Genomic DNA, 25,354 nt, shown 5'->3' with positions numbered 1-25,354 from the left:
CTTGGCGTACTGGTGCCTGGAGCGGCCCCTGACCCCAGGTGTGGTCTCTTCCTCGCTCCAAGATGTGGCATGTCTGCATCACTTCACAGTGGATAGAGAATCTTCTCTCAATCTTGCTTCACCTCTCTGCAAGCTTCATGTTAAGATCAGTTTTGGTCCACAGCCAATAACTCCCTGTATATATGTCCCATTGCAGCATTCTGAAATATGGGCATTTCCCCTGGCCTTTTCTGCCCCTCTCCTTTGAATAACATTACCGGAAAATGGACCACGGGTAATCTAGATCTTAGAACTGGTGCCTCAAAGAAAAGCTGGTTGTCAGTTTTTTTTCTAGACATATATAATTAGCTCTGTGCAGAATGGGTATGAATGACTGAAGCTAGGGGAGGAATCTAGTAAAGAAGTGAGGCATGCAAATTTTCTCCCTCTGCTGACATTTGATAGAATTTACAAGAAAACTGAGGCAGGAACTAGTTCTCATTTTCAGCCTTCAAATTGGCCAGGGTGAGCTGTCACTTCACCTAGAGGGTTTAAGTGCAGATCAGCAACTTGTCTGGTGAGCTGAAAACTTCTCAGCTTTAGTTCCTCAGACCAGGGTTTTGCTTTTATCAGGCTGTTTCCCAGTAGAATTTTTCTGTAGGCTTTCTAGGCATGGTCTAGACCAGGGGTAGGCAACCTATGGCATGCGTGCCGAAGGTGGCATGCGAGCTGATTTTCAGTGGCACTCTCACTGCCCTGGTCCTGGCCACCGGTCTGGGGTCTCTGCATTTTAATTTAATTTTAAATGAAGCTTCTTAAACATTTTTAAAAACCTTATTTACTTTACATACAACAATAGTTTAGTTATATATTATAGACTAATAGAAAGAGGCCTTCTAAAAACGTTAAAATGTATTACTGGTACACAAAACCATAAATCAGAGTGAATAAATGAAGACTCGGCACATCACTTCTGAAAGGTTGCTGAACCCTGGTCTAGACTTAAAAGTTTTGCTGGCACAGCTATGTCAAGAGAGTGAAAAAAATCACAGACCTCCAACCAACATAGCTATGACAGTTATACCAGCAAAAAAATTACTTTGCCTGTATAGCTTTTTTCTTCAGGGAAGCGATATAAACTATACTGGCAAAATAAATGTTTTGCTGGTATAAGATGAGTCTCCACTAGGCAGATTTGTTGATATACCTATATTTTTCTATTGTAAACAAGACCTCAGACTAAACACCCCTCCTCTGCTCCCCTACAGAAGATGCTGAGCAGATCTGTCTTTGTTTCCCTGTTGGAAAGGGGGGTGTTTGTTGCTATATTTTTCTCTGCTTCTCCTCCTGAGAGGAGCATAGATGGGATTTTTCCTGTTTGAAGGCCCCATCAAAGTCAAAGCCACTTTGCGTTTCCTGCCATCCAAAAGTTGGTACTGATAGTGAAGTTGAACTGATGCTGAACTGAAGTCAAAGTCAAGCTCCCAGGGTTACTGCAGTTCAGGCCTGGTCTACACTGCGCGTTTAAACCAAATTTAGCGGCGTTAAACCGATTTAACCCTGCACCCATCCACACAACGAGGCCCTTAATATCGATATAAAGGGCTCTTAAAACTGGTTTCTGTACTCCTCCCCGACGAGAGGAGTAGCGCTGAAATCGGTATTGCCATGTCGGATTAGGGTTAGTGTGGCCGCAAATCGACGGTATTGGCCTCCAGGCGGTATCCCACAGTGCACCATTGTGACCGCTCTGGAAAGCAATCTGAACTCAGATGCACTGGCCAGGTAGACAGGAAAAGCCCCGCGAACTTTTGAATTGCATTTCCTGTTTGCCCAGCATGGAGCTCTGATCAGCACGGGTGGCGATGCAGTCCCAAATCCAAAAAGAGCTCCAGCATGGACTGTATGGGAGATACTGGATCTGATCACTGTATGGGGAGACAAATCTGTTTTATCTGAGCTCCGTTACAGAAGATGAAATGCCGAAGCATTTGAAAAAAATTTCCATGCTATGATACAGAGTCCACAGCACAGTGCTGTGTGACAAGCATAACGGAAAGCCAAAGAATCAAATGGACACTCATGGAGGGAGGGAGGGGGGACTGAGGACTCTAGCTATCTCACAGTCCCCGCAGTCTCCGAAAAATATTTGCATTCTTGGCTGAGCTCCCAATGCTTGTAGGGTCAAACACATTGTCCGGGGTGGTTCAGGGTATATCTCATCAATTTACCCCCCATCCACCCCCGTGAAAGAAAAGGGGGAAAAAATCGTTTCTTGACTTTTTTCAGTGTCACCCTATGTCTACTGCATGCTGCTGGTAGACGCGGTGCTGCGACACTGAACAGCAGCATCCTCTCCCCTCCCCTCCCCGGTGGCAGACGGTACAGTACGAAAGGACTAATAGCCGTCCTCGTCATCATCCCATGAGTGCTCCTGGCTGGCCTCAGGTGAGGTCGGCTGGGGGCGTCTGGGTAAAAATAGGAGTGACTCCCGGTCATTCCCAGCAGATGGTACAGAATGGTTGGTAATCGTCCTCATCATAGCAACTGGGGGCTGAGCTCCATCAGCCCCCTCCTTTCATGTCTAAAGAAAAGATTCTGGAGGCTGCCTCCCGCTCATTTTATCTCACTAAAAACTCAAGAGTTTCTTATTCCTGCATTCTTTATTACTTCATCACACAAATGGGGGGACACTGCCATGGTAGCCCAGGAGGGTTGGGGGAGAAGGGAGGCAACGGGTGGGGTTGTTGCAGGGGCACCCCCTAGAATGGCATGCAGCTCATCATTTCTGCGGGATCTGACACGGAGTGGCTGTGCTCTCTGATTCTCTGATACACTGGCTCTCTAGTACACTTGCCCCATATTCTAGGCTGGACTGACTCTATTTTTAGATAAAACATAAAGGAGGGAATGACCCGGGGAGTCATTCCCATTTTTGTTTTTGTGCCCCTGGCCGACCTCAGCGAAGGATCGCCAGGAGCACCCATGACAGCAGCAGACGGTACAGAACAACTGATAACCGTCATCTCATCACCAATTTACAATGGCACAGCAGACGGTACAGAATGACTGGTAACTGTCTCTGCTACCTTGCAAAGGCAAATGAATGCTGCTGTGTAGCACTGCAGTACCGCCTCTGTCAGCGGCATCCAGTACACATACGGTGACAGTGACAAAAGGCAAAACGGGCTCCATGGTTGCTGTGCTATGGCGTCTGCAAGGGCAATCCAGGGAAAAAGGGCGTGAAATGATTGTCTGCCGTTGGTTTCACGGAGGAAGGAATGAGTGACGACATTTACCCAGAATCACCCATGACACTGTTTTTGCACCATCGTGCACTGGGATCTCAACCTAGAATTCCAATGGGCAGGGGAGACTGCAGGAACTATGGGATAGCTACCCACAGTGCAACGCTCCAGAAATCGACACTGGCCTCAGTACATGGATGTACACCGCTGAATTACTGTGTTTTGTGTGGCCACGTGCACTCGACTTTATACAATCTGTTTTACAAAACTGGTTTATGTAAATTTGGAATAATCCTGTAGTGTAGACGTACCCCCCCGTTTCAAAATAGCAGGCTCTGCTGCTGTTCTCCCATGCAGGTGCTGCAGGGACCCATATAGCTTCTAAGCAGCAGCTGGACTGAATTGGGATTATGTCTGTGAGAGACGTTCCTCTTGTGGAGAGAGGGGTGACTCCTATTCCATCATGTGTGTTGTGGTGTGGAGAGGGAGGGTCAGGGATCATCACCATAACATCTTCCTTCATTAATCCCATACATGCCTTGATTTCTGCTCTCCCTGAGGTTGTATATGCTCTAGATTTGTGTGAGGCTCTGAACCCAACATGATGGGTACAGTATAAAATCCCAGTTCAAATAGAATAGTCTGGAGTTGAGTTAGGGCTTGTCTACACAAACATTTAGTTTGTGACAAGCTGGGGTATGAATCTACCTTGTGCTGACCTGCTGCGTGCTAACTGTTCATGTGGACCCTTCTGATGCACAGTAACAGTTCCTCAGTGCACTTTGATCTAGTCCTGTTTCAAAGTAGGCGTAGATCATAGGGCACCAAGGAACTTTTAGTGCATGTCAGCAGGGTCCATATGGACAGTTAGTGCATGGCAAGATATTGAGGGATTGATTGATACCACAAGTTGCTGTGAACTAAATGTTCATGTAGACAAGCCCTGAGGCAGCCATTGTCCAGACCCAGATTGAGCTCTCTGCCAGGGGCTAGCAGAGTTTGGGCAGATGACACCATGAGAAACTCCATACCAGTAAATGTGACTGTATGAAATCCTGACACCATTCCCTAACTCACCCCCAAACTCTGAGCCACAGGGAACAAATCAGCCTTTCTCGTCATCATTCGCTCACTCATTCAGGGGAGCTGGCGTTTACAGGCAAACAGGAAAAGAGGCCAAAGGAGCCCTGCGTACAGTGTGAATGAACTGGAGTAACCCCTTATCCTTTCTCCTTCTCTCAATTACAGGACCAAGGGCATCCGGCAGCACACAGGGAGGGAGGGAGGGAGAGAGCAGAAAAGCACAGCCCATTCTGAGAACTCATTGGCTTGAAAGTACTCACACTCGCTTACTCTTTCTCTCTCATTCCTTGTGCTGCTGCGGGCTCTTTAGACCTCCCAGACCTTGGGTGGGAGATCACTGTCAGGGCAAGGGCAAAACCTCAGCCATTGGCACTGCAGGAAAAAGGAACTAACAAGAGAGACAGGCAGGAGGGAGGCTTTGCTGCAGGACCTAGTAGGTGAGCTGGAAGGCTGCTTGTAGGGCAGTTTTTGGGTGGCTTAGTTTTTTTTTAATTTTGGGGACCTTGTGGGCTCTGTTGTGAGGTTGGAGTTGGCCACATCTGAATCCGGTCTGCTTTGGGGTTTGGGAATGAGCATTCGTAGTACAGAGATGCCCATGGGCTCTCCTGGAAGGGAACAGCCCCGTTCACTGCAGGATTTAGGACAATGTGAGATATTATGGTCAGTGGGACACCTACAGGGATAGAAGCGCAGGAGCTGCCAGAAGTGAGGCTGTGCACTGAAGTGGAATGGAGAAAAGTCCCCAGGTCTGATCCTGGCCTGGAATAACCTGACTCTCCCTTTGACAGTCCCATTCTTCCCCTGCTTTGCTTTGTGATCCAGGACAGGCTGCTGCATTTGACAGAGGCTGGGGGAAAGATTGCATCTGTACCAGGCTGTTGGGAAGCTGTGGGCAATTCTTTGCATCATCACCATTAAAGGCAGGAATGAATCCCATTTGTTCATCTAGTTCACACCTCCTATTTCTCTGTAGGATTAGTCCCTTGAGGGAAAGTTCCAGGGCTTTAGCGAGTCTGCTTTTCAGTGTCCTAAGTAATGAGACTTCTCCACTTCCCCTGAATAATTACTCCATTGTCTAGTAGGTCTTACTATTAAGATTTTTTTTCTCCTGATATTCAGCTTACATTTCCCCTTCCTAGTTTCATCCCACTCATCCTATCTCCCACCCTACGTAAGTCCTCCTTTCCTTGGTATTTACATTCCTCAGGTACTTGTACACTGCTCTATGTCCCTGCCCCCACTCCAGCCCTCCATAAGACAAGTTGTATTTAGTTTTTTCAGTCTCTTTCTTCTGTTGCTTTTCTCTGTACTCCCTCCAGTTTGTGGACATCTTTCTGGTACTGAGATGTCAAAACTGCTACATTATTTCCGATGGAGTCTCCTGAAAGCCATATAGAGAGACACTATTCTCTGTCTGCTCCAGGACCTTAGGCCAGGACCCAGAGCTGTATAGAGCGGGGCTATCCCCATGCTCCATGAGTGTTTATACACTTCAAAACTGAGTTGCCTTTTATGCTACCCTGTTGCATTGCGAGCACCTATCTAGTGTGCAGTCCACTATCACTAGGCGTCACTGCTTCCCAGGTTTTTCCCTCCCATCACGGATCTAGGTATTGAGTTATTTTTCCCCTGAAGTACTAGCTGTGTTTCTCCAGGCTGAGTCTCACTTTATTTTCTGCCTGTGTATCTAATTTCTCTAGGTCCCTTTGGGTTATTTCTCTGTCCTGACAGGGTGTTAGCAACTCCTTCCAGTTTAGTATGATCTATGCCTGTCATTAACATACTCTTTACCTTCTTAACAGATACTAGCTGATGATATTAAATCAGACCAATCTTAACTCTGGTTTCACCAGCGGAGCCTGAGAAAAGAGTGCTATAGAGACTAGGAGGAACAAGCGAACCAGTGAGAGCTGGAAAGAACCACTTGCTTCCAGAGACCTGCTCAGAGGAAGTACTAAGGCCTTTTAAGAAGTTTGTGAAAATCTGCTAGATAGTATAAAAGAGAAGGTGCTCATTAGAGCACCAGATCACTGGGCACCATCCACTCTTCTGATAGGAGAGAATGGGTCTTCCTGTGTATGTTTTTATGCTGTCCTATCACACTGCAAGCTCCTACATAGTGCTGTAACACTTACTCTGTGGGACTCTACTAGATCCATACCCCAACCCAATGCTTTGCTTTTTGTCTCAGCCATTTGGACCTTTAGCCAGTTTTCTGCGAACATGACAGTGTCATAGCTGAACCATTGTAAATTAAGATTTCAAAAAACTTTGTGTGGGATACTGTGGGCCCAGCTTTCAAAGAGAGGATCAAATTGGCTCTTTGATGCTCAAATGTGTATTTTACAAGTTTGAACCCATTTAGGAAATTCAAGCACATGTCCTAAGTGTCTACATTTGAAAGCTAGGACTGTCTATCAAATGCACTCATTCACTTGGTCATATTCACAAAGGCTCCTGTGCTGTTATACAGGAGTACACACAAAGGCACAATTCCACTGACACATATGGGGAGACGTGCTTGAAAGCACAGTCACAACACTTGGACGCACACACAAGTTTCTCTGACAGAGTGTCCGTGCACACAGGGGAGTGCACCCAGGTCAGAAGCATACAGGCACATTTATGCTAACAGACATATGGATGGATGCACATATATGCCCCAGGTATACACGGGCAGTCCCTCTGTCACGCACATGCACACCCATTCTTTCAACAGCTGGCTGGCTAGTGCTGCAGTGACATAGTGTTCTGGTCAGCATCCCATGTTTTGTACCACCCCACAGATTTTCACAAACTTCCTAAAAGGCTTCAGCACTTCCTCTGAGCATCTGTTACTGGGAAGGAAGAGGCTCCTCCAACTCTTGCTGACTCTTGTTTCTCATTCCTTCTGTGGTCTACAGCACACTTTTCCCAGGCTCTCTTTAGGGGAACACACGCCTAGAACAGGGACTATATGTAAAAGGCTGATTTGTATTTTCTGAGGAAGGCTTTTGGCTCCTGAGGCTCAGGGCTTCTCCCAGAATGCACTGGTCCTTCCAGGAAGGCCAAGGGAGTTAGTGGAATTGGGGGTGAGAGAGAAAGGCAGTCATGCTTAGCAGGGGAGAAGTCATTGTGACTACTTCTGGGCTACTTGCTTATTGTGCACAAACTGTACTCTGCCCAAGGTCATCTCCTTTACTTGTATCTTTTTGTGGCTAGAGGACAGAATTTAGACATATCCCAGGAAGCTGTGACTCTTGATTACTGATCAGATGGAAGATTTCCAGAATGAATGGAGGGGAAGTTCTCTTGGGAATTGGAATGGGACTATTGCCTGTGGGATGGGGTGAGAGCTCAGGCTGTAGGGGTTAGTCCCTGTGAAGGAACGGATAAGAGCCCTGGCTGTATAGAGAGTTTCTGTGTGGGACAGGAGCGGAGCCCTGGTCACGGGAGTGAGAATGCTGGCTGCAGGGGCTCTGTGGGTGTGAGCACTCACTGCAGGGGACAGGGCTGAATGCTGTGGCTTGTATCATGATATTTTATGGGTACTTTGCCTACAGTTTGAAACACAAGGGTTACCAAAGAGCTGAACTTGGGACTTTCGGTCTCTGAGTTGTTCAGCTGTCTCCGGGAGGGGTGGGGGGAAGGGAGGGTGAAGAAACTGGTGCCAGCACATCTCGGAAGTGCTTGGCGCCTTGATCTGAGACATGAATGACAGTTTGTGGGAGAACTGCTTCCCCCAGCCTTTCACCTAGATTGACTTCCTCATTGGAGGCTGCACTCAGTGGATTTCTCTGTTCCAGATGCTGCATTTGGGAGTGAGGGGTTGCCCTGTTTTACCATTTTGCCAGCTCTGGTTTTCAGAACTGGCACCAGGAATTGGGACTAATAGGTGGAGTAGCACAGCATGCTGTATAAAGAAGATAAAGTTTTCCTTTTGCAGGTACAATTAACATCACAGTTTTACATGTGTAGTTGAGTTTTAGGTGCAAATCTAGGCACTTACAGTTCTTAACTACCCGATTGCTGGGGCAAAAGGGAGGTGGAACCTCAACCCTTTGAAAACTCAGCCCTAAATCTTTATGTTGCTTCCTGTGACATCTCCTGGTGACTTGTAGGGTGAGTAGAAGTCCAGTTTTCAGTAGGATTTGCCTAGACCTGTGTTAAGATGGGAGGCAAGTAGCCACCTCTCTGACTCTGACCTACTGTTAGTGCATGGAATGGGGACACTTGAGGTGATTTCATAGCATGAAGATAGTCATTTATTTGTATTCAGGGTGAGCGCACAGAGATTCCAGCCTAATGAGAGAGAGAGAGGGAGGAATTAGAAAAGACACTTTAAAAAACTGAAAATGAAAATCAGCCCCCATTACTCTGTTGTACAGGCTTCCCATCTCCCTGTCACCACTGATGGTCCATGGCCAGGGCTGCTTTGCTATAGCTACCCTACCTGCCCTGGAAGGTCCTACTTACTCAGTCTCCCCACCTAGTACACAGATGCTATGGTTTGCATTTAGGTCAAACACCATCAGCTCGAAGCTGCTACTGGATTCAGAACGGTGAAAGGAAAATGCAGTGCTTTGGGGAAGGCTTCTCTGTCCCTGCCTCCCTACACTGGCAAAGTTAGGCATCCTCTGCTCTCTCTTCCTATGTAAAACTGAAGACTACTCATGCACAGACTGGGAGCATCATGTCTCTTCTGTCAGAAACTCCTCTTTGGGCTCAAAATACCCAGCCAACAGCTAGTTTCACTCTTGTTACATGCGTTAGACCTGTTTGGAAATTGAAGATATGTCACTTTGGAAATCTCAGCAGGCAGATAACCCTGTCCTTCTCTTTGGTTCTGGGTGTCTGGTCCTCTTCCCTATTTCCTAGCGTACATAGGCTGGCTGCACTGGGGTGCTTAATCATCGAAAGTAATAGGAGCCCAAGCAGTCCTTCAGTTCCAGAACTGGCCTCTTCCTCTAATAATATTCGGAGAGCTGCTGTGGTCTATAGGGTAATCCTTTAAAATAATTACTATTTTTTGAATGAATCTTCCCCATAATTTTAAATTCATGAACAATGGTGTGCTCAGCAGACTATCCTCAGAGCAGGTATACTCAGCTCTCTGCCTGTCACACCCAAACATGGCTGGACATGCTGCTCACAGCTGTGCCAGTGCAGAGCAAATGTGGGACTAAGAACAAACAGTGGGTGTGGGGTTTGTTCATCTACAGATCTCATCCGCAGAGGACTTTTGTTCACTACAGCATTTACATCGGAGTGGTTTTCAAGCCAGCTGTAACTATCCACTTTGTGCCTTTGGGCATAAAGGCACTAGGAGCCTTCTTGCATTTTCCCAAACCCAGATACATTACCTCACTATCCTGCATGTAGGGATTTTTTATTCTTTCTGCCAGTTCACAGGTTTCCATTTTGCTGCCATTATATTTCTTCTGGAGTATCTATTTCTCCAGTCGCTCAGGGACTAATGAATATGTGCACCAAAAGGAGGAGGACTCTCTACTCCTTACATTGTCCAGATCAAGACTAAGGCCTTATCTACACAGATCATGTTTTAATATGGCCTGAGGGCATTAAACCTCCTGCATCTATTATCTGGCAGAATATAATGGTACCAGGCAGGAGTCCAACAAACTCAACAGTATGTCTCAATTTATGCTTGTTGGTTCTATTGGGGACATTGCAGTAGTTTTTGGATTGTCTATACTTGAAAAGTTGCATTAGTTTAACTAAATAGATAGATTTTAAATCTGTTCAGTCAAATTCGTACAATCCCTTAATGTAGACGGACTTAAACTGCTGTAACTCTTAAACTTGCATTGGTAAATTGCTGAATTAAGCTAAACTGATAAATGAATATTAAACCAGTTTAGGTAGGTCTACATTAGGCGTTTGCACTGATTTAAACTTAATCTAGTTAAACTGGTCCAACTCTTTGTATAGATGAGACCCTTTGAGAAATTTGACTAGGTCTTTTTCTCAATATGGCTGTAGACTGATGTTCTGCCCCTGTAGTGGACTTAAACAATGGATGTGGACTTTGTGTTTCCCAGGTGTTTGAGGGGAGCCCTTCAGATGGCATCTTTGGTGGTGAATGCATTTGCCTGAAGAAGGATTATGGCCATTTTCCATAGATCTGATGTAGGAGTTTTATCTCCTGCTATAGTTTGTACCTGTGCTCTAAATCAGCGGTTCTCAGCCAGGGTACTTGTACCCCTAGGGGAGGCAGATGTCTTCCAAGGGGCACATCAACTTATCTAGTTTTACAACAGGCTACCTAAAAAGCGAAGTCAGTACAAACTAAAATTTCATACAGACGATGACTTGTTTCTATTGCTCTATATACTGAAATGTAAGAATAATATTTATATTCCAGTTGATTTACTTTATAACTATATGGTAAAAATGAGAAAGTAAACAAGTTTTTAAGTGAGGGTACTACTTGAGGTATGCAAGACAAATCAGACTCCTGCAAGGGGTATAATAGTTTGGAAAGGTTGAGAGACATTGCTTTAAAAGACATTGATCCTGAGCACAACACAGGGCAGCTGTTAGTATCACAATGAAGATTTTCTTGCTGTATAATTGTAAAGATAATTCTTCATAATGTGAGCTCCTCAAGGCACATCACAAAATCCATCACAGCTGGCACTGATTTACAGCACCTTATTGGCAGGTTCGACAAAGGGTATGGAGATTGGAATATCCCTCTCACACACTTTGAGGATGTCCCTGCAGGTCAGGGCTGAGGTTCAGTGGTGATGGGTGTGGTAGGGAAAGCTTGTCCTGCAGTGGTATATATTCTGGGGATAAACAGAGGATTCATTCTCCAGGGTCTGCTAAATCTTGTAACTTTCATCACATTCACATAGGGTTTTAAGGAAATAAACATAAATAACAAGGCTGATCGTCTTTGTTTGAATGATGGAGCAAAGCCTCAAAGTATAGCTGTATAGGTAGCCCCTGCAATTAAATTCTTTCCTCTTATGCTTCGGTTTTTCTCCACAGGCACTTCCAGTCAGTTTTTAAACAGCAGAGAGAATCTAACAGCCTTGAAGACTTCTGCAGCATCACACACAGCGGTAACCATGCTACAGAGATGAAATGATAGGGAGTCTCGCCAGTGTATCCCATGGGTCCCACACAGCTTGCTGCACAGGATCATGGGAAAAGGGTGGCAAGTGTATTTGAAATGGAGGAGGAAGGGTTTTCACTCTTCCATGGCTCGGAGGTCCCCCTCGAGCATGCAGGTAAGGCAGTCATTGTGACATCCACACAGTGTGAAGGTGGTGTGCTGACTGAATCACATACATAATGGTTGCTTAGGGTTTGATCCATTACATGCAGGGCACTTGATGGGATAAGGGAGTAGAAGAGTTGTCAGTTGGTGGGAGAGAGGATAGGGTTCTCCAGGATGTAAATGGTGACAACAGGTGCGCTGTAATGTACTGGCTTTGTGTATGTGCGTGTGGTGATGTCCTCTAGTGGCTGAGCCCACAGGGAATAAAAAAGACTGACTTCTGTCAGTCATGGAAGATCTTTGGATTTAGGAGTGGATGGGAGGGTTCTTGCATGGAGCGTTATGCGCAGGTGGTAGAAGATAAGAACACTTCAGGAATCCAAGGTTAGCTGAGTTAGTGCCATGTGGCCCCCACTTTCGCAGTATTTTCTCTCTTGGCTGGTTCTCCAAGGCTTCACTTCATGGGTTTGTCTGCTTTAGTCTGAGTTTTCCGTAACACTTTCATTTCAGCCCCTCTTTTCCTGTGACTCTTGGGCTGCTGAGCCATATTTCAATGTCATCTACATGGGGTTTGAGTGCCACTGAGGTAATGCAGTGCTGAAGTCTTGCTCTTCAAACACCTGTATATAGTGTTGCCCCTTGTTGCCTCAGGGTGGCAGGGCAGAGGGTGCAGAGTGGAAGTGAGAGCACCAGAGACAAATTTCGAAAGGACAGATTTTTCTGTGCAGTTTGGGATTTGGCTTTAGATTTGGACTTCTCCTTTTGGAGCTCTTCCATATGCCGCTGAAGGTCACTCCCACCTTGTCAGACTTACAAAGAGATGAAAGTGCAAAATGGTATCTAGTCTGAACACATCTAACTCTTGGGGCTGGAAGCAGCAGGAGCTGCCTCTCCCCATTCCCATCCCCCAGCAGCCTGAAATTTGGGATAAAAATGGGAGCAGTGTTGTGTTCAGGTTTGGGCAGCAGTTGACATCTCTAGTAGCTCTGGGTAAGAATAGGAGCTCTCATCCAGATGGAGAGTGAGAGAGAGCTGAGTCTGAAACTGACTCTGATCCCCAGGATGTATCTGTGCCACCATGGGTGGGAGTGGATTTGTGCTAGGACACTGGCTTTTCTAGGGAACTGGATGTCCTGGCTTATTCACAGCCCCCACTTCTCTTATCCTTCCTCTTTGTCTATCTCTGTAGAAAATCCACCCCTGAAGCGGAAGAAGGGTCCAGCCCCCAAGATGCTGGGGAATGAAGTGTGCAGTGTATGTGGGGACAAGGCCTCAGGTTTCCACTACAACGTGCTGAGCTGCGAGGGCTGTAAGGGCTTCTTCCGCCGCAGCGTCATCAAGGGTGCCCAGTATGTCTGCAAGAACGGCGGCAAGTGTGAAATGGACATGTACATGCGGCGCAAGTGCCAGGAGTGCCGGCTGCGCAAGTGCCAGGAGGCAGGCATGCGGGAGCAGTGTGAGTGCAGGGGAGGGAGGCATGTGGGAACAGTGCGGGTGCAAGAGAGGGGGGCATATTGGAGCAGTGCGGGTGCAAGGGAGGGGGGCATGCAGGAGCAGCGTGGGTGCAGAAGCACTTGTGGGGATGTAGTCATTGTGGGCTGTGCTGGAGCGGTGAGGCTGTTTGTGGAGATATTGATGCTGTGGGTGCATACAGTGGCCATGCTGCCTAGTATCTACATGGCTGGGAAAAGGAACTGTTTGCTCTGAAACAATTTAAAAATAACCTTCAGAGGCACAGCTGCCCACACACCAATGAAGTTCTTGGCAAGCTGACTGCCTTGTGATTTTGAGTGTGTGAAGCGTCATTATGCTGTCTGCATAGTCAGCACTATTGCAAGCATTTGCTATGCTTATAACACACGTTGCATCCACACACACAACTTGTAACAAGTGCACAAATATTGCCACACCATTGCAACTGGACTTACACATGCCCAGTTTTGGCAATCAGTTTTACTTCCTATACTGAGTTGCTCTTCTCTGTTGCTTTGCTGGTGTAGACAGGAGCTCAGTCCACCTGGTACAGTCCCTCAGTGCTCCTGCCCACCTTTCAGTGACAGCTCAGAGAACTAGCTCTGTCATATGTCAAGCCACCTTGTAGGACATGTCAGCCCAAGAGAAACTTAGTTGATACTCAGCTTGTCTGGTTTCCCCCTTCCTCACACCCCAAAGCCCAGAGCAGTGAAAAAGGGTACACAGTGAGCCATAGCACACAGACCCATGCCCTAAATCAATGTGTATACTGCACTGGGATTGATGTAGCCATATGAATTCTGCCTCAACACCATCACTCAAACTCCTGAGAGAGGGAGAAGGGACTTGATTGGAAAAAACACAGCAAAACTACCCCTGTCCCCACATCTCACTCACATTCTGCAAGTAAATCCCAGATGGCCTCTTAGTGGTTCAACACCTACTTGTTGTGTTGGGGGAAATAACTGGGCTGCATCTCCTTCCATCATCTGCACCGTTCTGCCAAGCCTGGGCCCATTCCATTCCTGTCTCTGGATCCTCTGGGGAAACACAGATACAAACTACTTGTAAAGCAAAATCAAAACAAGAAAAAGCAATAATAAAATCCAGCCTCCCCCGTCCCCAAATGGAGAGCCACCCAAATAGGACAGTGCTTGTAGTAATAGATTCCAGAATATATTGGACAGTGGCTGATGAGGAAGCTCGTAAGCCCCTACCATGGCATCTGCATGGATTATGCAAAGGTGTAGCAAGGCATAGGCCCTGCCCTTCATGATGGAGCATGGATCCTTTGGCAGAACAGAACTATATAGACAGTGGAACAAACCAAAACTGGGAACAGGCACAAATGGATGTTTTCTACCATTGCCTACAACCTGTATCACAGGCTACGTCTACACTCAGGATAAATTCGAATTAGCTTAAACCGATTTTATAAAACAGATATTATAAAGTCAATTGTGCACGTCTGCACTAGGCACGTTAATTCGGTGGTGTGCGTCCATGGTCGATTTCTGCAGGAGGCTAGCGTCAATTTCTGGAGCGGTGCACTGTGGGTAGCTACTGTAAAATAATGAGGCCAATAATGTCGATTTGCGTCCACACTAACCCTAATCCGATCTAGTAATATCGATTTTAGCGTTACTCATTTTGTAGGAGTACAGAAATCGATTTAAAGAGCCCTTTAAATCGATATAAAGAGCAGTGTAGTGTGGATGGGTGCAGCGTTAAATTGATTTAACGCTGTTAAAATTGGTTTAACAGCATAGTGTAGACCAGGCCACATGTTAAAATATACTTATTAGCAAACTTAGGGAGTTGATAGGTAAGATCCCATGGAAAGCAAGTCTAAGGGTCAAGAGAGTTGGCAGTTTTTCAGAGACATTGTTAAGGAGCCAAAGAGCAAACTATCCCATTGTGTAGGAAAGACAGGAAGTATGGCAAGAGATCACCTTGGCTTAACCAGGAGATCTTCATTGATCTGAAACTCAAAAACTAGGTCTAATTACAAAGGATGAATATAAACAAATAACACAAGTATATAGGGACAAAATGAGAAAGGCCAAGGCACAAAATGAGATTAAACTAGCTAGAGACATAAAGGGTAAGAAGAAAACAGTCTACAAATACATTAGAAGCAACAGAAAGATCAAGAACAGGGTAGACCTATTACTCAGTGGAGGGGGAGAGAGAAACGGCAATAATAGTAAATGTGGAAATGACAGACGTGCTAAATTATATTTTTGTTTCAGTTTTCACCAAAAATTTAGTAGTGATTGGACATCTAACATAGTAAATTCCAGTTAAAATTAGGTAGGATCAGAGGCTAAAATAGGGAAACTCATAGACTCATAGACTTATAGACTCTAGGACTGGAAGGGACCTCGAGAGGTCATCGAGTCCAGTCCCCTGCCCTCATGGCAGGACCAAATACCGTCTAGACCATCCCTGATAGACATTTATCTAACCTACTCTTAAATATCTCCAGAGATGGAGATTCCACAACTTCCCTAGGCAATCTATTCCAGTGTTTAACTACCCTGACAGTTAGGAACTTTTTCCTAACGTCCAACCTAAATCTCCCTTGCTGCAGTTTAAGCCCATTGCTTCTTGTTCTACCATTGGAGGCCAAGGTGAACAAGTTTTCTCCCTCCTCCTGATGACACCCTTTTAGATACCTGAAAACTGCTATCAGGTCCCCTCTCAGTCTTCTCTTTTCCAAACTAAACAAACCCAATTCCTTCAGCCTTCCTTCATAGGTCATGTTCTCAAGACCTTTAATCATTCTTGTTGCTCTTCTCTGGACCCTCTCCAATTTCTCCACATCTTTCTTGAAATGCGGTGCCCAGAACTGGACACAATACTCCAGTTGAGGCCTAACCAGCGCAGAGTAAAGCGGAAGAATGACTTCTCGTGTCTTGTTTACAACACACCTGTTAATGCATCCCAGAATCATGTTTGCTTTTTTTGCAACAGTATCACACTGTTCACTCATATTAAGCTTGTGGTCCACTATGACCCCTAGATCTCTTTCTGCCTTACTCCTTCCTAGACAGTCTCTTCCCATTCTGTATGTGTGAAACTGATTGTTCCTTCCTAAGTGGAGCACTTTGCATTTATCTTTATTGAACTTCATCCTGTTTACCTCAGACCATTTCTCCAATTTGTCCAGATCATTTTGAATTTTGACCCTGTCCTCCAGAGCAGTTGCAATCCCTCCCAGTTTGGTATCGTCCGCAAACTTAATAAGCGTACTTTCTATGCCAACATCTAAATCGTTGATGAAGATATTGAACAGAACTGGTCCCAAAACAGACCCCTGCGGAACCCCACTTGTTATACCTTTCCAGCAGGATTGGGAGCCATTAACAACTACTCTCTGAGTACGGTTATCCAGCCAGTTATGCACCCACCTTATAGTAGCCCCATCTAAATTGTACTTTCCTAGCTTATCTATAAGAATATCATGCGAAACTGTATCAAATGCCTTACTAAAGTCTAGGTATATCACATCCACCGCTTCTCCCTTATCCACAAGGCTCGTTATCCTATCAAAGAATGCTATCAGATTAGTTTGACAGGATTTGTTCTTTACAAATCCATGCTGGCTATTCCCTATCACCTTACCACCTTCCAAGTGTTTGCAGATGATTTCTTTGATTACCTGCTCCATTATCTTCCCTGGCACAGAAGTTAAACTAACTGGTCTGTAGTTTCCTGGGTTGTTTTTATTTCCCTTTTTATAGATGGGCACTATATTTGCCCCCTTCCAGTCTTCTGGAATCTCCCCCGTCTCCCATGATTTCCCAAAGATAATAGCTAGAGGCTCAGATACCTCCTCTATTAACTCCTTGAGTATTCTAGGATGCATTTCATCAGGCCCTGGTGACTTGCAGGCATCTAACTTTTCTAAGTGATTTTTTACTTGCTCTTTCCTTATTTTCTCTTCTAAACCTACCCTCTTCCCGTAAGCATTCACTATACTAGACATTCCTTCAGACTTCTCAGTGAAAACCGAAACAAAGAAGTCATTAAGCATCTCTGCCATTTCCAAGTCTCCCGTTACTGTTACCCCCTCCTCATTGAGCAGTGGGCCTACCCTGTCCTTGGTCTTCCTCTTGCTTCTAATGTATTGATAAAAAGTCTTCTTGTTTCCCTTTATTCCCATAGCTAGTTTGAAAGAACAAGTTAAAAATTACTTAGACAAGTTAGATGTCCTCAGGTCACAGAGCCTGATGAAATACATCCTAGAATACTCAAGGAACTTACTCAGGAGAGGTCTGAGCAACTAGTGATAATCTGAAAATAGTTATGGAAGACGGGAAAGATTCCAGAGGACTGGAAATGGGTAAATATATTGCCAATCTATAAAAACAGGAACAAGGACAATCTGGGAAATTATAGACCAGTAAGCATAACTTCAGTACCTGGAAAGATGATGGAGCAAATAATTAAGCAATAAGTTTGCAAACATCTAGAAGATAATGTGATAAATAACAATCAACATGGATTTGTCAAGAATAGATTGTGTCAAACCAACCTAATTGCTTTCTTTGACAGGGTAACAAGCCGTGTTCATAGGGGAAAGCAGTAGATGTGGTATTCCTTGACTTTAGTCAGGCTTTTGATACTGTCTCGCATGACCATCTCATAAACAAACTAGGGAAATACAACCTAGATGGAGTTAGTATGAGGTGGGTGCAGAACTGGTTGGAAAATTGTTCCTAGAGAGTAGTTAACAATGGTTCACAGTCAAGCTCAAAGGACATAACAAATGGGGTCCCACAGGGATCAGTTCTGGGTCCGGTTCTGTTCAATATCTTCATCAACGATTTAGATAATGGCAAGATAATACTTAGTCCTGCCTTGAGTACAGGGGACTGGACTAGATGACCTCTTGAAGTCCCTTCCAGTCCTATATTTTATGTACATTTGGAAAGTATGACATTTTAGGGTGCACCCCAGGTCTGGACTGCCTCAATGCTTTGGTGCTGTAGCTCCCAAACTGGGTTCCTCACAGATAGCATATAGGTCACATTCTGAGTGTCTGTGCGTAGCCATACCCCTGGTCCAGCAGCTCTGACTCCAGTAGTGTTTCAGCAAACACCAGCTGCACTCTGGCTTCCAGCAGCCTTCGTTACTACTTGCAGGATGACCCCAACACATTCCCAGTCATGAATTTTTCCCCAAAAGCGTGTGTTCTGTACTGACCGGCCCTCTCCTGGATAATCCAGATATATTAGGTCAATTGCCCCTGTAAGGGGATCAACATACAACAGTCTGCTACCTTAAATGGAGTTACCCAAACAATTCACTACACTGGATTAGTTTTAATTAAAGAATAAAACAAGTTCATTCAACTACAAAGAGAGAGATTTAAGTGAGTACAAGTAATGAAGCATTAAAGTAAAAAATGGTTACAAGAAAAATAAAGATAACACTTTATAAACTTAACAAATGAGACTCGGTTCAAGGTGAAATCCCTTACCACATGTTTTCAGTATGTTGCTGATCAAACTCTCAGGTCAAGAGCTGGTCCCAAAGTCTATAGGCTGTTTCCTTTGTCTTCTTAGGTAGGAAAGAGAGATGGACTGGGAGAAATAACTTAGGTGTTTTTGCCTCTCACTTTTATAGTTCAGTTACACTTTGAAATGCATTTTCTTGAGGGTTGGCCATAGTTAATATTCATTCAAATAGTAAAGAAGGCAACATGGTGTCTAGGGGTGAAAGAGGTTGCATGCTGTTTCTTCTCATCTCTGTTTGCTGAAATGCAGATTTTCCTTGTCTCCTGTCTTTCCCCTCTTGCTGTCTGAGGATCCTGTTTACACCTTATATGTACACCGAGGTAAACACACATTTCTTTGTTTAAGACCTTCTTGACCAGTTCTGCCTAATATGGGCTATGTGGGCTTGAATATATGCCACCAACATCATTTGGGGGAAATCATAACTTTACATATAATTTTGCTACCTACATTTCACCATAAGGATATTGACCAGCAAGTTATCAGTTTAAGTGATACCTTACAAGGCATATTTTGTACAAAGCTACGTGTAGGGTGTGAATTCTGGGTGCATTCAGGGTTGCATTCTGGCACAGAAAGGCAGCTGTCATCTTTGCCCTGGTTGTGTCCACTGTGTTTCCCTGTATCTGGCAGTTGAGTCCACTGTGTGCCCCTTGCTTCTGGCATCATTGCTTGCTCTCTCACTGCAGCCTCTTCTGTCTCCCTCTTTTAGGCGTTTTGTCCGAAGAGCAGATCCGACTGAAGAAGCTCAAGAAACAGGAGGATGATCAGGCTCGGACAGTGGTTGTGCGCCCAAACCCCCCATCTCCGCCCAACACCCCCTATAAACTGACACCCGAGCAGCTGGGCATGATAGAAAAGCTTGTGGCAGCTCAACAGCAGTGTAACCAGCGCTCATTCACAGACAGGCTCAAAGTGACGGTACAGGCTCAAAGGGCAGACTCCAAAATACAGAGGGAAAGGGGAGGCTGGGGTCATGTGCAAAGTGAAAGGGTGCAGCACAGGAGGGCTGTGCTCTTAAGTGTAGGGGGCACGACCTGCGAGTCATACGCTACATTTACGGAGGAGTGGCATGGGGCAGGGAACATGTGCTAAGCGTGGGGAAGTGCAGAGGATGAGGGGGTTAAGCACTAAATGTAGGGGTGTCACGGGGTGGGGGCCATGCACTAATTGTATGTGGAGGTGTCAAGGTAGAGGGTTGGGGGATTGTTTTTCTTTATTCCTTTCTTTCACTGTTCCTACTCGCCCTTTGTGTCTCTTCTCACTCAGCCATGGCCTCAGGCTTCAGACCCTCATAACCGTGAGGCACGGCAGCAGCGTTTTGCTCATTTCACTGAGCTTGCAATCATCTCTGTGCAAGAGATTGTGGACTTTGCCAAACAGCTGCCTGGCTTCCTGGAGCTCACCAGGGAAGATCAGATTGCTCTGCTGAAGACATCCACCATAGAGGTGAGAATCCAACCACATCACTATTGACACTAGTAGAGAAGTATGTTTCTCTGGTGGGTGGATTGGATTTTTTTCTCCTTTGGCTTATACTGGGTCAGGTTTGAGCAGTCGCCCTGGGGAGGAGAGATGGAAGGAACCTCAGGTATGGAACCACTATTCCAGTGCCATCCTCTCCAAGCATGGGGTATAGTAGGGAATAGGGTAAGAGCACTGGCTGGGGAGAGCCCCCAGCTGCTTGAGGTGCAGCCTATCTCTGCAGAAGGCACTGCTGAGGATGGGGCAGGATTTACTCTGTAATTTAGAGGGCTACAGGATAGTGGTGAGTAGGTGACTTTTCTACATTGATGCTTCAGGACAAGCTGTAGCTTCTGTAACATTTTTGCTGGATTCACAGTCAGGCTGTGAGTGTGTCCCCTGGCTCTGTGTGTTTTAGGTGATGCTGTTGGAGACATCCCGGCGCTATAATCCAGAGACTGAAAGCATCACCTTTCTGAAGGACCTGAGCTATAATCGGGATGACTTTGCCAAAGCAGGTGAGCTGAAGCCCAGCTGGTGCAGATAGGTTTTTCCTTTCTCCCCTCTATCCGATGCTATCCCACCCTTTGTAATGCAGGCTTCTGGACCCAGGTACAGGGCTTAGGTCAGGTATAGATGGTTGGGAACAGGAACTTGGCAATGCGCTGCTGGGACCTCAGTTCCCACTTAACATGCAGTCGCAGTTCAGTTACTAGCCCCAAAGATTGTAGAAGAAACTGGGATGCTGAACTTTAATGATCGCCTAGCCCCTTCCAGCCCCATATTGGGGAAATGTAAGAGACAGGATCTTGTCTTTACTGTCCCGTGGGAATAACGAGAGGGGCTTTTTTCCTCAACTCTTTCTAGGTTATATAGCTGCGTTCGGCTGCCTTACCCGGTTTGAGAAGTGGGGTTTAGGGAAGGCATTGTCATTAATGGTCACTGCATAGAGGGCATCTAGATTCAGTGAGCAGAGTTGGAGATTCAGAAACCTAATGTGTGGTGCTGTGACTGCTTGGAAATCCATATTACTTACCTGTCAGTGAACTGTTCACAGCATCCTCTCTGGGGCTTGATTTTCCAGGTGCAGGGGGCAGGAGTGAGAGGACAGGATTAGGGAACAGAGGGTAATGGTCTGCCTTATTATCTGAAACTGGTGCTAAGTTGTTGGAGTATGAGGCTGCTGTCCTGCATAATGCTTGTCTCTCTCATGGAGACCTCTCTGGGAGATACAGCTTGCATGGCTGTGGTAGGGCTAGTTTGTTTGAACATTCTGTGTTGTATTGGCTCAGGTTGGGAGCTGTAGGAGAGGTGACACGAGAATGGCTGTACAGTGGTGGTGATGAAGTGAACTTTATGCTGTAGCTCATGGGTCAGTTTGAGACATTAGGAGACCCGAGTGAGGTGCAAAGTGCTACAGAACTGTCATGGTTACTCTGTGGCTTCAAATACTCTAAAGGCTGGGTATTTCAGAAATGATGATCATCATTAACTCCCGTTGAAGCCAATAGAAGCTGAGTGTGCTAATCATTTCTGAAAAGTCAGGCTTTCAGCTGTCCATCCCTTGCTTTTGTATCTCAGGAGTATCTGCCATTAACTTGTGCATGTTGCTGAGGCCTGTATGTGGAAGTTCCTCCCTCAGTATGCCTAAGAATTTCCCTTTATGCTCTTGGGGTTCTCCTGAAGACTGTTGATTCTGGGGATTTTGATTTGACTCATCCATGAGGGCTCCTGTTAGTTTGCCGGTGGCAAACTATAATGTTTGCAAGATTTACTGAGAGTCTATATAAACAGGTCATCATCAAAATCATGTCAGAGATAGATTTTATGATGTTTTCTATAAGCTTATCCACGTACATGATGACCAGACTAAAAAAGTTAGCAGGTCCTGCTCCTGAAGGCCTTACTGTCTAAAGGTTCTGAATAAGATGGTCCTTTAACTTACCCCCTAAGGGCAATATTGTGGACTTCTGTTCTTGCCCTTCTTTTGTAGCTTTCTCATAGATTCTAGGGTCAGAAGGGACCAATGTGATCATCTAGTCCGACCCCCTGCACAAAGCAGGCCACAGAACCCTACCCATCCACTTCTATAACAAACCCCTAAACTATGCCTGAGTTATTGAAGTCTTCAAATTGTGGTTTGAAGACCTCAAGCTGCAGAGAATCCACCAGCAAGTGACCCATGCCCCACGCTGCAGGGGAAGGCAAAAAACCTCCAGGGCCTCTACCAATCTGCCCTGGAGGAAAATTCCTTCCCGACCCCAAATATGGCGATCAGCTAAACCCTGAGCATGTGGGCAAGACTCACCAGCCAGCACTCAGAAAAGAATTCTCTGCAGTAACTCAGATCCCATCCCATCACCAACCACTGGGCATACTTATCTGGCGATAATCAAAGATCAATTTCCAAAATTAGGCTCTCCCATCATACCATCCCTTCCATAAATTTATCAAGCTTAATCTTAAAGCCAGATATGTCTTTTGCCCCCACTACTCCCCTTGGAAGGCTGTTCCAGAACTTCACTCCTCTAATGGTTAGAAACCTTTGTCTAATTTCAAGTCTAAACTTTATAGTGTCCAGTTTATACCCATTCGTTCTTGTATCTACATTGGTACTAAGCTTAAATAATTCCTCTTCCTCCCTAATATTAATCCCTCTGATATATTTATAAAGAGCAAGTATATCCCCCTTCATCCTCTTCCTCCCCTGGCGATTGCTGCCCCCTGTTCAGTCCTGTTTCCCAAGTGGCTCATTTCAAACCCTTGGCTATAACTAGGAGTAATGGAATGAAATTAGGAAAACTTTCCTGACATTCAGACTACTTTCCGTATCAGAAGATATATTGCTCAATGGAATCATCTCCTGTGGGCTATAATGGGAGTCCTGTTGCTGGAATATCGATAGTGGCAAATCTCTCCCCCACCAACCACTCTCCCACACACCACTTTATTTGCATATGGCCAGAAGATTATGCCCAATCCTGTAGGACTCAGTTCTGGAGACAGTGGTCTGTGGGGCTTAACTACTGCAATCCTGTATATCTATCAATAAAGACACATGCTCTGAAAAATCTCTAGCCAATTCACAATGTAGCAGTGATTCTGCTCAGTACTACAGGTTGCCAGGAACAGATCACTCTCTGCACTGGCACCCCAATAAAACTAGTTCTGATTTTCAAAGCCCTATGTGCACAGTTGGTTGATTTAAATCAATTTTGATTATGATTTATATCAGCAAGCAGGAAACCCTGATTTTAATAGATTTGTAATAATAGATTTTGATCACGTTTTGCATTTGTACTTTTTAGTTATCCCAAATAAATTGATTTGAAACTAAATATAGCCTTTACGCTAAATTTGGTGCTTTTCCTTGCTAAACCAAGGGATACACTGTAAGCCAGGGGTTCTCAACTTTTTTCTTTCTGAGCCTCCTCCCCCACTCCCCACATGCTCTAAAAACTCCTTGGCCCATCTGTGCCACAACAACTGGTTTTCTGCATATAAAAGCCAGGGCTGGCATTAAGGGGTAGCGAGCAGAGCAACTGCCCAGGGGCCCATACCCCAGTTGCTCAGGCTTATGCTTCAGCTCCAGGTGGTGGGGCTCCGGGCCCCAGGCTTCAGCCCCATGCAGTGGGGCTTTGGCTTTCTCCCCAGGGCCCTAGTGAGTCTAACTCTGGCCCTGCTTGGCAGGCCCCAGACCACTGGTTGAGAACTACTGCTGTAAGCTATATAAATGTATATTATATAAAGTTACATTTATTCATAAAGTTTTACATTTTTTATTATTTTTAAAAATGGTGCAAGATGTATTTCTTATTTACTAGGTGATTATTAATTTTTTACTTGTGATTTGTGTTGAGCTCTATTTGGATGGAAATTCAAATTCATTTACAAATACACAAAAAAAATTAAATTTAGTTTATTAAATGTAATGACCTTAATTATGCTGGAAATAAGGAAAAGTTTATCAAAACACATTTTGCTTTTAAAAACTAATTAAACAAAGGAAGAAAGTGAATTGAAATAATTATTACTGGTCACCAAGTCCTTCAAGACTTTAGAACTAGTAGATTTCATCCTCTCACACCTAGTTTCTATTCATAGATTGGAAGAGGAAAACAAACTTTCCTTCTTTTTCAACTGCCCATTGATTTCTTAAATTTTGAATTTTAACTAGTCATTGAACAGAATAAATTGAAGTGAAGAAAATATTCTCTCTGTATTTGCAGAAGAAGTTACTGCTGTCAAAAGCTGGTTTAGCATTCAACAAACTCTGGTTCTGGGTTCTTACCACCAAGTCAGTAGTTTGACTTTTTAAAAAACTTGGTAGCAAATATGAACTGCTTTGTATTTAATTTAAAGGATTTTAGCAGATAATACATCTATGCCTTCTCATAGGTTGTCAATTTCACATTTAATTTTAAATTACAGGTTTATTTTTTTTAAATGAACCTGTATTTAATTTAAATTAGAAATAATCTGATTTTGATAGATTAAAAAATGAACTCTCCCCCCCCAATCTTGTCTAAATGGGATTAGCCCTAGTTACCTGAGAGATTCTCTCTATCCCCCCCGACCACACCCTCCCCACACCAGATATGTTCAACTAGAACAAAAAACTTTGTCAAATAGCATGAAACTTGTGCTTGTGGAAGACTAACCTTCATCTGAGCTGGACTGAAACAATGGAACTCACTGCCAAATGCAGTTAGAATGACTGTTTTTGCATTTGATGCTAAATGCAAAAAACCCCAAAACCCTCATCCTTTCACTTCAGCCTGCCTGCAGTGGTATTTATACCAACATGATCACGTTTGTATAGAACAGGTGGTCTGCAACCTTTCAGAAGTGGTGTGCCGAGTCTTAATTTATTCACTCTAGTTTAAGGTTTTGCGTGCTGGTAATACTTTAACGTTTTTAGAAGGTCTCTCTCTATAAGTCTATAAACTATTGTATGTAAAGTAAACAAGTTTTTTAAAATGTTTAAGAAGCTTCCTTTAAAATTAAATTAAAATGCAGATCTTATGAGTTTAGTGCAGTGGTTCTTAACCTGGGGTGCACGCACCCCCGAGGCAGGGCTGGTTCAAGGATGTTTTGCACCCCCCTCCTGCCTCTTGCACATCGGTTCATTGAGGGGCAAATCCCAGCGAGCCTTTATAGACCCCAGGGGCCAGCCTGCCCAGGGGCTGCTCCCCAGACCAAGTTCCCCCCTCCCTGCCCCCTGAACTCCCCTGGAGGGTGCACAGCCCCCCCATGAGCCCTCCCCACCCTACTCAGGTGGCCCCTGCCCCGAGTCCACTCACTGGCTTTGCCAGGCTTGGGCCGCTGCAGCAGCTTGGCAGGGAGGAGCGCCA

General features: G+C 45.0%; 1 protein-coding gene across 6 annotated transcripts in view; it reads left to right on the top strand.

The window, feature by feature from the left end:
• NR1H3 (nuclear receptor subfamily 1 group H member 3) overlaps positions 1-25,354 on the top strand; it is a 56,574-nt gene that overhangs the window by 14,202 nt on the left and 17,018 nt on the right. For 5 of the 6 annotated variants that reach the window (XM_030559877.1, XM_030559875.1, XM_030559871.1 and 2 more), the window contains 5 exons: positions 11,307-11,548; positions 12,728-12,994; positions 19,249-19,457; positions 19,806-19,985; positions 20,419-20,518. In XM_030559877.1, the coding sequence (XP_030415737.1) occupies positions 11,431-11,548; positions 12,728-12,994; positions 19,249-19,457; positions 19,806-19,985; positions 20,419-20,518 (874 nt within the window). In that variant the 5' untranslated portion in view covers positions 11,307-11,430. Of the gene's footprint in view, positions 1-8,212; positions 8,236-11,306; positions 11,549-12,727; positions 12,995-19,248; positions 19,458-19,805; positions 19,986-20,418; positions 20,519-25,354 lie in introns of those variants that run through there. The other variant, XM_030559876.1, reaches the window with a different exon arrangement.

Source organism: Gopherus evgoodei, chromosome 4 (assembly GCF_007399415.2).
Source record: "Gopherus evgoodei ecotype Sinaloan lineage chromosome 4, rGopEvg1_v1.p, whole genome shotgun sequence".
In the NCBI taxonomy this organism is placed as follows: Eukaryota; Metazoa; Chordata; order Testudines; family Testudinidae; genus Gopherus; species Gopherus evgoodei.
This window is presented reverse-complemented; position numbering and strand designations above follow the sequence as displayed.